Source organism: Petaurus breviceps, unplaced genomic scaffold (genome assembly GCF_028583685.1).
Source record: "Petaurus breviceps papuanus isolate PSGF00001 unplaced genomic scaffold, PetGlider_PUasm1.0 90792, whole genome shotgun sequence".
NCBI lineage: Eukaryota > Metazoa > Chordata > Mammalia > Diprotodontia > Petauridae > Petaurus > Petaurus breviceps.
The window spans coordinates 9,040,094-9,053,226 of NW_027187347.1; the positions used below are offsets into that span (position 1 = coordinate 9,040,094).

Below are 13,133 nucleotides of genomic sequence, written 5' to 3' on the forward strand. Positions count from 1 at the left end.
AGAGAGAGAGAGAGAGAGAGAGAGAGAGAGAGAGAGAGAGAGGAAGAAGGGGTGCAAGAAGGAGGAAGGAGAAGTTTCCTTTCTCATCCCTGCATTCATTCCAAGCTATGGAGTTTTGCTACAGAGCTAATGACCATTAGGTGACACCACACCCGGCAGTCACAGCCTTAGAAAGGGGAGATACAGGAAACACTTTCAAGGAAAAGTGACCTAAGTAATTGCGTACTGAATTATAGAGAAGAACAAACTCCAGACACAAAGAGAATGACCCTTTGTTTCTGGCATTTCTACTATATCAAACACTTCTTCCACATTGGTCTGAACTAGATAATTGTTCCTTTTGTTGATCTCTCTGCCTTTTGAAAGATGAAATGATTAGCAGAACAATTTAAGCATCTATTGTTTTTAGCAAGAAAGAAACTTTATAAGATATCTACATATATTGAAGACTCTAGTCCTATATTGTCTCTGATAGTAACCTATAAAAGGAAGTGATCAGTCATTTCCTGTATCTGACTAGGTAATCTGTAATATAGTCCTTCCATGATAGTAATTTTGCTTATTCCTCCCTGTTTTCCAAATACTGTTTTCCACAGACATGTATTTCTTCTTAATTGAAAATGCAATACTTATGTGCTTTCCATCTAATCTGTCATCTTCAAATGTTTACTCTCATTCACTCCACATAGCCCGTCTACTGTTAAATCTTGTTCCTTTCTACACAACCTCTCTTGCATGCTTCTCTCCTCACACTGGCACCACCCTAGTTCACACTGTCATAACCTCTTACTTGGACTAATGAAATAGTCTCCTTATTAGTCTCACTGACTCAAGCCTCTCCCTACTCCTATCCATCCCCTATACAGGTACTAAAATTCTTTTCCAAAGTGAAGATTTGACCAGGTAAGCCCCTCCAATCAGATCCAGTCGTTGCTCATTACCTCCAGGATCAAATGTAAACTCCTCTATTTGTCATTTAAAGCTTTCATGACCTAGCCCAATCCTATCTTTCCAGCTTTCTTATACATTGCTTCCTTTCATACATTCATAGTCCAGTCACACTTAACTACTCACCCATGAGACTTCATCTCCCCTCTCCATGCTTTTCGTTGGCTATACCCTGTGTCTGAGAAGCTTTCCCTCTTCATCTCTGCCATTTGGAATCCATGGATTCATTCAGGACTCTGCTCAACTTCGACCTTGGGCAAGAAGTCTTTCCTAATATTCCTTTCTTCTTCCCTGGTTGCTAATGGCTTCCTCTCCAATGTTATCTGATATTTGCTTTATATAGGCTTTGTATATACATACACACACATATAGACATCTATGTACACCTGTAAACATGTGGCCTCCTCTTAGAGTGTAAACTATTTGAGGGGAGGAATGGTTTTACTTTTGTCTTTATATCTCAAGTTCCTAGTGTCTAGCATTTAGTAGACACTTAACACATGATTATTTGATGGTTTCTTTTAATATATATCTGTGTATATGTGTATCCTTCCACTTCTCTAATTCATTTATGAGTCACAACCCATAGCATCTTAGTGATACCAGAAGTTCATATTGCTCTGCTTTAATTGAGGTCTGTATTTATTACACCATCCAAGACATTGGGTGAGGGTGAGGGAACCCTGGTTAAATGAGTTCCTTTTAAATTACCTGTCAAAGAGGGATGAATAGGGGCTAAAACCAACCATCACTGGCAGAGGAATGAAAAAGAAGAAAAGATTCCTTCCAAAATATGTACAAGAATATCTTGGTTCTGTGTCCAGTCATCTGTTGTTTGATTTTGAGGCAGCTTTAAATGTAAAATTCTTATGCCTCTTAGAACACCACTTTTCTCTCATAATATTACTTCTCTGGAAGAGTGAATAGTGAATCAAATACAGTATAAGAGAGAAATGCTACTTACGATGGGATTGATGTTCCGTGAACAGACTCTTGTTTCCAGTCAAATGGGAAATGAAGCAGGTGACAGTAGACTCACTGGAGTCATCCCAGGTACAGGTGCTTTTCACAGTCACTGTCCTGTCATCATGAGTTTCATTCACAGTGAAGCAGTCTCCCTTTGGGGCCCAGGAGATCTGGGCAGCCGGCTTCCCAGCAGCAGCCTTGCATGCAATGGTGCCATTTCCTTCCTCAGACAGGGTTACTACAGGAGGCACTACAGAAGATGAAGAGATTTAGAGAGAGTTGATGGTTCTGAGCAAGCTACCTGTTATCCAGTCCTGGCTCTGGTTACCCACAATAGCCTGACAGAAGCTGTTCCTTACCTAACACACTGAGGTGGTAGGCAGTTTGGAAATTCCCAGCAGGTGTCACAAAAACACATTTATAATATCCATCATTAGCAGTGGTCACTGGATGTATATGAAGTGTGTGGTTCCACTCAGGTTTAGATTCCCAGGTGACTCCTTCACCAGAGCAGTTTGTCTCCATGGTTTCCTTCTTGTCTTCTCTGTAAGCTATGATACAGGGAGTTCTGTCTCTGAGGAATATTTGCCACCTTATCATTACAAGATCCTTTACTGGGTGAGTGAAGCAAGAGAGGGTAGTCTTGGCATTCACCTCTACAGACTTTGAACTGGTAACTGGACATAAAAACAAGAGAATCATAATGACTTTTCTGGAGCAGCCACTCCCACCACAGCCTGTTTGAGGTGATACTTGATCCTGATCTGACTCCCAGCTCTGTGAAATTACACATTCATGGAATGAACACTTAAGAAAATCCCAAAATGACTTGTGGTAGAGGGAGGTCTTGAGACCCTACTAAATGAATTTCTCTCAGCATAGTTCATAGATCAGGTAATGAGGTGCTAAGGCATTAAAGGAAGTGCAAAGGCATGTTCAGACACTATTAACCTTCCTCCAGGAGTTCTCCCTGATAGAGTGAGAAGGGCAGCTAGCTGGTCATTAGCTAGATGAAGATTAACCATGCCAGGGGAGAGAGAGGAGGAAGGGGTGGAAGAAGGAAGAAGGAAGTGGAGAAGAGAGAAATTCCCCCTCCCAACCCAACCTCCCAAGCTTTGGAGTCTTGCATCAGTTAATTGCACAATAGGAAACACCATGTCCAGCAGACACAGGCATGGAAAAGAGAGGGAAAGAAGCACTTTCAAGGAAAAGTAGCCTAGGTAGCTGAGAGTTGAGCTATGAAGAGGAATAGAATCAGGAAGACAAAGTGAGTGCCCCATCCTCCAGCAGAGACAATGGGCCCAGGAGAGCAGCAGAATAGGGTCTCCTGGAGAAGAGAAGGGACACGGGGCCCTGCAGTGTTGAAGGCCTGCACTACCTATGTGTGAACCTCACAACCATAAATACTGAGGAAAGAACGTTACCATTGTGCAATTGGTGTAACACCTGTCCAGTTGGTCTGTTGTTTGGTGGAACTTCAGTCACTGCTGGTGTGCTTTCATATTCTGAAAGGGGAGAAATACACATCGATATATCTTCTTCATTTAAAAAAGCACTTTTACTTTCATAATCTTCAGACTAATTTTGGAATGTAGTTGCCAATGAGGTAATGGAAAGCAGAGATATAGCCCTAAGAAACATTTCAAAGCCCACAAAATGTGCCTTCAATTGCCCTTTTACTTTTAAATTCAATTCATTTCAGCAAATGTATTTAAAAACTACAGTGACCAAAAAAAAAAAAAGAGTGGAAAATACACATTGATACATCATCCTTGAGTAAAAAAAATAAATAAATAATGGTTTCATAATTTGTTTAATATTTTTGAAATATAACTGCCAATATTCTCATGAAAACATGAACACTGACCTTAGGAAACATCCCAAAGTCCACAAAATGTGACCTGTCCTGTCATCATGTCTCCCTCTTTACTTTAAAATTCAATTCATTTATATAAATGCAAATAAAAAAACTAGTGAGAGAAAAACAAGGCAATCCAAAGTTGCTTCTCCCAGTTCAAAGCTGTGCCAAGACAACAACACCTTGCTTCTTTCTACCTCCCAACTCTGTGAACTTAAGTATTCATTAAATGATCACTTAATATAAATATCAAAATGAGTTTTGGGGGAAGGGAAGTTGATACCCTCTCAAATGATTTTTCCATAACAGAAAGTCTATTATATGTTGAAGCACTATCAAAGTACAAAGAGACACTTCTATGTCTTAATCATCCTGTGAAAGAGTTCTCCCTGATAGAAGTTATCAAATGGTAAATGAAGTATAAAACTTCACTGAAGAAAATAAATCCTTAAAGATTAGAATCGGCTGAGTAAAAGCTTATGACTCTATTAAACATCAAGAAACAATAAAACAAAGTCAAAAGACTAAAAAAAATAAAATGTGAAATTTCTCATAGGAAAAACAACTGACCTGGAAAATCAATCAAAGAGATAATTTAAAAGTCATTGGACTTCCTGAAAGTCAGGAAGAAAAAAATGAAAAAAGAGCCTTGACACCACATTTTAAGAAATTATAAAGGAAAACTGCCGAGACATCTTAGAACCGGAGAGCAAAGGAAAAATTGAAAGAACCCACCAGCCATTTCCTGAAAGAAATACCAAAATGAAAACTCCTAGGAGTATTCCATTCAAAAGAGAGAACTCTCAGGTCAAGGAGAAAATAACTGAAAGCAATCATAAAAAAAAAAAAAGATTCAAATACCATGGAACCAAGTCAGGATGACACAAGATTTAGCAGCTACCATATTAAAGGAGTAGAGAGATTGAAATGTGATATTTCAGAAGGCAAAGGAGCTAGGATTATAATAAAGAATAATCTATTCAGCAAAACTGAGTACAACCCTATGGTGGCGGTCAGGGAATGATATTTAATGAAACAGAGAACTTTCAAGCATTACCGATTAAAAGAACATAGCAAAAAAGAAAATTCAGCATTCAAACACAAGACTCAATAGAAGCATAAAAAGATAAATATGACGGAAAAATCATAAGAGTTAACAAAGTAAAACTATTTACATTCCCATATGACAAGATGATACATGTAATACCTTAAGATTATATCATTAGGGCTGTTAGAGAGAGTCTACTTAGAGGGTATGAATGTGATTCTATTATATTGGGTTAATTTCAAAAGAAGAATGAAAGAATGAGAAAGGCAGATGACTTGGAAGAAATAAGGAAGAAGAAGAATGGGGAAAATTATCTCATATAAATGGAGCACAGAAGGAGGACTGAATACTACTAAAACAAGAGAGAGAGAGAGCAGAGTTATATTGTAAAATGGGTAATTTCTATTACATTAAATTTTAAAAGTTTTTATACAAATAAAACAAATACAGCCAGGATCAGAAGGAAAGTAGAAAATTAGGGGGGAAATTTTATAGACAATAAATGTCTTATATCTCAAATATATAAAGAACTTGGTAAAATCTACAAGAATATGGGGGGAGAGGTAGAGCCACGATGGTAGAATAAAAGCAGGAACTTACTTGAGTTCTCCCCTAACCCCTTCCTGATACCTGTAAAAAAAAATTACTCTAAACCAATTCTTGAGCTGCAGAATCCACAAAATGACATAGTGAAACAAATCTCCACTCCAAGATAGCCTGGAAGGTTCTAATGCAGCAGGCTGCCAGCAGAGCACAATCCAGCTTGAACCACACCAGCATAGACAGGATTGGAGCAAGCATTAGGGGACTGAGCCACAGGCAGCTGTGGTGATTTCCAGACTTTCAGCCCACAAACACCAAAGGAAGCATAAAAGGTCAATGGGAAAACACTGTCAGACCTGGGTGAGAGAGGACATGGCCTAAGTGGATGCTTCCAGAGCTCCCGGCACACAGATGGTGTGGGGATCTAGTGACTGATCAGAGGGGGATTGCTAGGATCACTTTGCTGTCACTGAGGCAAGATTCTCTTGTTTTGCCCTGCTCAGATCTGGGTCATAGTCCTGGGGTGGTCCTGGGGTGAGGAGGAATGCTGGTATGGTGGAGCTTGTGGTTCAGTGGAGAGGGAATCCTCCTCACAGTTCCAAGGCAGAAAAGAGTGCTTGTGGTCACTCACAGACCAGAGCACAGACCAGGAAAGGAATGAACACCTCTCCTTTGATCATACCACCTTGGAAGAACTGAAAATTTACAGGCCCCTAGAAGTATCTCTGAGAACAGCTGCACAAAACACTAAAGTTTGGGACAGGACACCCTACACACTGGAAGCAAAGTCCTACTTTAGCAAAGAGTTAGAAAGTTAAGTATTTCACTGGGAAAATGAGCAAACAATGTAAAAAAACTCAGATGATAAAACCTTATTTTGGCAACAGAGACAATCAAAACACAACCAGATGAAGACAACAAAGTCAAAGCATCTACATCAAAATCCTCCAAGAAAAATATGAATTGTTTGCAGGCCATGGAAGAACTCAAAAAGATTTTGGAGACCAAGTGAGAGAAGTAGAAGAAAATTGGGAAGAGAAATGAGAGTGATGCAAGAAAATCATGAAAAATAAGTCAACAGCTTGCTAAAGGAAACCCCCCAAAAATATCAAAGAAAATAACACCTTAAAAGATAGACTAACCAAAATGGCAAAAGAAGTCCAAAAGCCAGTGAGGAGAAGAATGCTTTAAAAAGCAGAATTGGTCAAATTGGAAAAGGGGATCCAAAAGCTCACTGAAGAAAATAATTCCTTAAAAATTAGAATAGAGCAAATTGAAGCTAATGACTTTATGAGCAATCAAAAAATTATAAAACAAAACAAAAAGAATGAAAAAATAGAAGACAAGGTGAAATAATCTCATTGAAAAAAAAATCTGACTGGAGAACAGATCCAGGAGAGATAATTTTAAAATTGCTAGGCTACCTGAAAGCCATGATCAAAAAAAAAGCCCAGACATCATCTTTCAAGAAATTATCAAGGAAAACTACCCTGACATTCTAGAACCATAGGGGAAAATAAAAATGGAAAGAATTCACCAATCACTTCTTGAAAGATATCCCAAAAGGAAAACTCTTAGGAATATTGTTGCCAAATAGCAAGTAATAGCAAGCACCCTGGCATTCCCAAGAGGGGTGCTAGCACAGGTTATTTGATCTGCTTTACTAAAGGAAAGCAACTTAAAAGAGGTCAACAATCCTTCATTATATATCTGTGTGTATGTGTGTGTGTGTGTGTGAATTCACTTAGTTCAGGGGGAAGAGTCAGCACTTTAAACTTCAGAAAATACAAACAGAAATTACAAGCAGACAAAAAAATACAGACCAAAAATAACACAATTCAACAGACCAACAGACAGGGCTTCTAGCTATCTGACCTTTACATTCATGCATAGTTAGTTACCAGAGAGAGATGCACCAACATCTGGGATTTCAAAGCCAGGGGTCTCAGCGGTTACCCAGAGCCTCATCTGGCCAAATTACACAACTCTTCCCATAAGTGAGCCCCAAAGCAAAACCCAACCTCAGAGTATACATACACCCTTCTTCAGGGTCAAATCTTTGGGACCCACTGCCTAATTGCAAAGTAACAAAAAAGGTGTGGGCCTTCCCGAAAAATAAGCCTCCCCCCAATCAAGCCCTTACTGTTGTTGGGTTCTACTTGATGCCCATTAAGGGTCTGGAAATATCTTCAAATTCCCTAGGCATATTAAGGGGCAGGGAATATCTTCAAATTCCCTTACCATTAATTCCCAGGTCAAAGAGAAAATATTGCAAACAGCCAGAAAGAAATAATTCAAGTATTGTGGAAACACCATCAGGATAACACAAGATCCAGTAGCTTCTACATTAAGGGATCAAAGAGCTTGGAATATGATACTCAAGAGATCAAAGGAGCTAGGATTAAAACCAAGAATCACCTGCCCAGAAAAACTGAGTATAATACTTCAGGGGGGAAAAATGGATATTCAATAAAAAGAGGACTTTCAAGTATTTTTAATGAAAAGACCAGAACTGAATAGAAAATTTAACTTTCAAATACAAGAATCAAGAGAAGCATGAAAAGGTAAGCAGGAAAGAGAACTCTTAAGGGATTTATTAAAGTTGAACTGTCTACATTCTTACATGGAAAGGTGATATTTGTAATTCATGAGACCTTTCTCAGTGTTAGGGTAGTTGGAGGGAATATATGTATGTATGTATGTAGGGGTGTGTGTGTATGTGTACACATACATATATATGCATATATACATATACATCTGTATATATACATATACATACATACACGTGTGTGCATATATATGTGTAGATGTATATACAGAGGGTACAGGGTGAGTTGAATATGAAGGAAGGATATCTAAAAAACAAATTTAGGGGATGAAAGAGGAATATATTGGGAGGAGAAAGGGAGATATAGAATGGGGTAAATTATCTCACATGAAAGAGATCAGAAAAAGCTTTCACAATAAAGAGGAAAAGGGGAGAGGGGAGAGGGAATGAGTGAACTTTACTCTCATCAGACTTAGCTTAAGGAGGAAATAACATACATATTCAACTGGGTATCTTACCCTGCAGTAAAATAGGGGGAAGGAGATAAGAGGGGAGATGATAGACGGGAGGGTAGATTAGAGGAGGGGGTGGTTGGAAGCAAACACTTTTGAAGAGGGAAAAGGTCAAAAGAGAGAATAGAATAAATGGGGGACAGGATAGGATGGAGGGATATAGTTAGTCTTTCACAACATGATTATTATAGAAGGTTTTTGCATAACTACAAATATATAACCTATATTGAATTGCTTGCCTTCTCAATGAGGGTAGGTGGGGAGGGAAGAAGGGAGAAAATTTGGAATTCAAAGTTTAAAAAACAAATATTAAAAATAGTTTCTACATTCAACTGGGAAATAAGATGTACAGGCAGTGGGGTATAGAATTCTATCTTGCCCTACAAGCAAGTGAGGGGAAGGAGGAGAGGGGTAAGAGAGGGGAGGGCAGACCTGGGAAAGGGGTAATCAAAATGCACACTGTCATGGGGTGGAGGGAGGAGAGAAATGAGGAGAAAATTTAGAGCTCAAAATCTTGTGGAAATGAATGTTGAAGACTAAAATTAATTAATTAATCAAAAATAAAATATATAAAATTTTTTAAAATCTATATGAGTCATTCCCCAATTGATTAATGGTCAAAGTATATGAACAGGCAGTTTTTTAATGGAGAAATCAAAGCATTTTGTAGCCATATGAAAAAATGCTCTAAATCATTATTGATTAGAGAAGTGCAAATCAAAACAACCATGAGTTATCATTTTACACCTATTCTGATTAGCTAAAATGACTGAAGGAGAAAGCAGCAAATGTTGGAGTGGGTGTGGAAAAATTGGGACATTAGTTCATTGTTGGTGGAATTGTGAACTCACCCCAAACATTTGGAGAGTAATCTGGAACTATGCCTAAAGAGTTATTAAACTGCCTGTATCATTTTGACCCAGCAATACCACTGCTAGATCTATTTCCAAAGATGGTTAGGGGAAAAGGGAAAGAACTATATGTTCTAAAATATTTATAGCAGCTTTCTTTATTGTGGCAAAGAATGAGAAACTGTGGAATTGTCCATCAATTAAGGAATGGATGAACATGTTGTGGTGTGATTGTGATGGAATACTACTGTGCTATAAGAAATGATGAGCTCAATGATCTTAGAAAAACACAAGTAGACTGGTATGAAATTATAAAAAGCAAAATGAGCAGAACGAAGACAGCATTGTAACTAACAGCAATATTGTTTTAAGAACAACTTTGGGCAAATAAGTCATTTTTACTACTATAAATACCCAAATTAATTATAAAGGACATATGAAGGAAGGTGCTATCTGTATCTAGAGAAAGAACTGATAAATAGAAGTATGAAGAGAATGATTTTATACACACATATACATATACATACCGTGTTTCCCCGATAATAAGACACTGTCTTATTAATTTTTTTGGAAAGAAAAACACCAGAGGGCTTATTTTCAGGGGAGGGCTTATGTTGTCCTGCCTCAGCTCTCCTCTGTGGCACTGCTCTCAATGGCGCCAGCAAGCAAATCACTGGGGAAGAACAGGATGACGCGCTCACTGCTGCAGCTCTGATTGGATGCAGCTCAGAGCGCAGCGTGCGTTTCACCCGTGGGGGGGAGGACACAGTGCATACAGAGGGTACTGTAATGTAGCATGTAGCGCAGGGGATCACCTTCACTACAGTAGCAATCTCAATAGGGCTTATTTTTGGGGGAGGGCTTATTTTAGAGGAATCTTACACAGTAAGGGGAGGGCTTATTTTCGGGATAGGTCTTATTATCGGGGAAACATGGTATATGTGTGTATAGATACATGCATACATATTTATGTCTAATGGTAAGCTCCCCACCACCAGGGAGGAAGGGGAATAAAAAGAAATTTACATGATAACTTTATTATATATTTAAAAGGATGAACAAGTTGTACATAATAGATTTGCAGTTTCATGTGCAATCATTTTTATGATACTATCTTATGGAAATGTTTGTTTTATTCCATAAATTAAAAATAAAATAATCTTAAAAGACTATTAAACAAACAAAAATAATAATACTGTTCTGTACCAACCAGATTATATATTTTCACAGGGTAGGAAATGGATTCTTAACCAAACAAAAAACAGAGACAATTACAAAAGATAAAATAGACAACTTTGATTATATGAAACTGAAAACTTCTGTATAGACAAAAGTAATGTATCTAGAATAAAAAGGGAAGAGGTCAAATGGAAAAACTCTTTGCATCAAATTTCTCTGATAAGGCTTATATACCCAAGATATGTAAATAATTTCTATATATGTACATATATGTATACATATCAAAAGCCATTAGTCATTCTCCAATAGATAAATTGTCAAAGGAAATGAATTGCAAAGTATTCACAGTCATACGAAAGAATGCTCCAAATTACAAATAATCAAAGAAATTCAAATCAAAACAACCCTGAGGTTTTGCCTGATATCCTGCAAATTGGTCAAAAAATTACAAATAGTATACGTTAGAGGGATTGTGGAATGATAGACACACTACTACATTGCTAAGAGTTGTGAAATGGTATGATCATTTTGGAGAGCAATTTGGAATTATGCAAATAAAGTGACTAACATGTCCATACCCTTTGAACCAGAGAATCATATGCTGGGCTTACAACCCAAGTAAACTATTCATAAGGAAAAAAAGTCCCTATATACTACAAAATATTTATAGTAGCACTTTTTTTGGTAGCTAAGAATTAGAAACAAAATAGACACCCATCTATTGGGGAATGGCTTAACAAATTGTGATATGTGCACATAATTGAATGTCCCTCTGCTGTAAAAAAAAATTATTTAGGTACTGAATTCAGAGAAGTATGAAAAGTTCTATAAGAACTGATAGAGAATAAAGTAAGCAACATCAAGAAAACAATATATGCAATAATTACTAATATTAATGAAAAGAATGCCTACACTTCAAAAAGTAATTGTAACAAAATTATAAAGAACAAGCAAGACTTAAATGAAGATGTGAAGGGACACCTCCAATTCACTCCTTCATGAAGATAGAAGGTTCAAAGGCATTATACATTGCCTATGTTTCTTCACTTTTTCAATGTAATAATCAATTGTGCTGATTTTTTCTCTCTTCAAAATAATATTTGGGAAGGGACAGGATACTAGGGATAACTATTATGATATAAAATACAGAAGATATCAATAAAAACTTACCTTAAAAATCTTATTTTTAAAAAATTAACTGACAGACTGGATATAGAGGACAAGAGAAATTAATAGAAGTTTTGAGCCTGAGTGACTAATAGAATTATTTGCAAAAGCAGAGAAGTGAAGAAGGGAAGTAAGTTTGGGATGGAAAATGATGAGTTCATTTCTAGACATGTTGGGTTTGAAGTTAAGCACAACTAAGTGAAAATATGTAGGAGAGTGTTGAAAATGTGGAACTAAAACTAAGCAAAGAGATTAGGGATAGATGTGCAAGTTCTTTTTGATTGATAAACACCTTATTTATAGACCTTACATTCAATATTTATATCCCTTACATTCAAATAGTTGAAGTAAATTGCACCTTATATCCCCCAGATTTCACTTGACTTTTTCACATGTTGCATCCCAACTGAGGCAGAACTACCACATGATCCCCTGATCAGAGAAGGTGGGGGACATTTTTATTTCTTTTGCTACTTCAGCATTAGTGCATCTCAGTTTACTCATCTTAATAATGGGAATAACAGAGGGCCACATCGTTTTGCTCTTTTCTAAAGACTGAACTCTTAATCCTGGCAAGTTTTGTTATAAAGGAGTGCCATTTGTCAAAAGGTAGACCAAGAGAGATGTGAAAACAGTAGTTCAGGTCCATCACTACTATTAGAATTGCAATTCCAAGTATATTTTGAAAGGATTAAGTAGTGTCACTTTCATATACAAAAAATAATTGATATTATAATGAATATCAGAGCTTTCTCCAGTACATTGAACTTACCAGCTGCTATGAGCATGGTGATGATCAGTAGTCTAAAAATAGAAGCCTTTACAAAAGAGGCCATTTGAATTGTCTTTCCCTTCCAAGCCATCCACGCCTATATTTCACTCTAAGTTTGGTTAGTTGACCTTATCTTCCCAGATTGTTGTCCAACCTTTGTTCTTGAAAAGGATCAGTCTTCTCAGAGTTCCATACTTGAGTTCTGTATTTCTATAGACTTTCTTCCTCTGGATCAATATATCCTTTTTTATTCACTTCTCTTTGTTTTCTGGCTGATTTGCAAGTTGGGATAGAGATTTCATTTAGTGACTCATTAGAATAGTAAATCTAGTAGACTAAGTCATTGGCTGAAGATAGAAGGGGGAGATTGGTTTAGACTTCCTGTTGCTTTTGTTTCATCTGTTCTTCTGTGATAAGCTAAATTTTGCAATAAATATCTGGACTGAATTTTTTTGAATAACATAGTTTTACAAATTTAACTTTGTTTTTCCCCCTTAATAGTATTTTATTTTTTCCTATTACATGTAAAGATAGTTTTTAACATTCACTTTTATAAAATTTTGAGTTCTAAAATTTTTTCCACCCTCTCTCCCCACTCTTCTCCTCTCCACAAACCCCTCACCAGGATGGTAAACAACTGATATAGGCTATATATGTTTGATGGTATTGAACATATTTCCACATTAGTCATGTTGTGAAAGAAGAATCAGAACAAAAGGAAAAAATCATGAAAAAGAAAAA

General features: G+C 37.0%; 1 protein-coding gene across 1 annotated transcript in view; it reads right to left on the reverse strand.

The window, feature by feature from the left end:
• LOC138147510 (cell surface glycoprotein CD200 receptor 2-like) overlaps nt 1–12,721 on the reverse strand; it is a 20,597-nt gene extending 7,876 nt beyond the window's left edge. Inside the window, exons 1-4 of the mRNA XM_069070025.1 lie at nt 12,393–12,721; nt 3,339–3,419; nt 2,274–2,591; nt 1,913–2,164 (exon numbers count right to left, since the gene is read on the reverse strand). Coding sequence (XP_068926126.1) covers nt 1,913–2,164; nt 2,274–2,591; nt 3,339–3,419; nt 12,393–12,483 — 742 coding nt within the window. The 5' untranslated portion in view covers nt 12,484–12,721. The remainder of the gene's footprint in view (nt 1–1,912; nt 2,165–2,273; nt 2,592–3,338; nt 3,420–12,392) is intronic.
• Between the last annotated feature and the right edge of the window lie 412 nt (nt 12,722–13,133).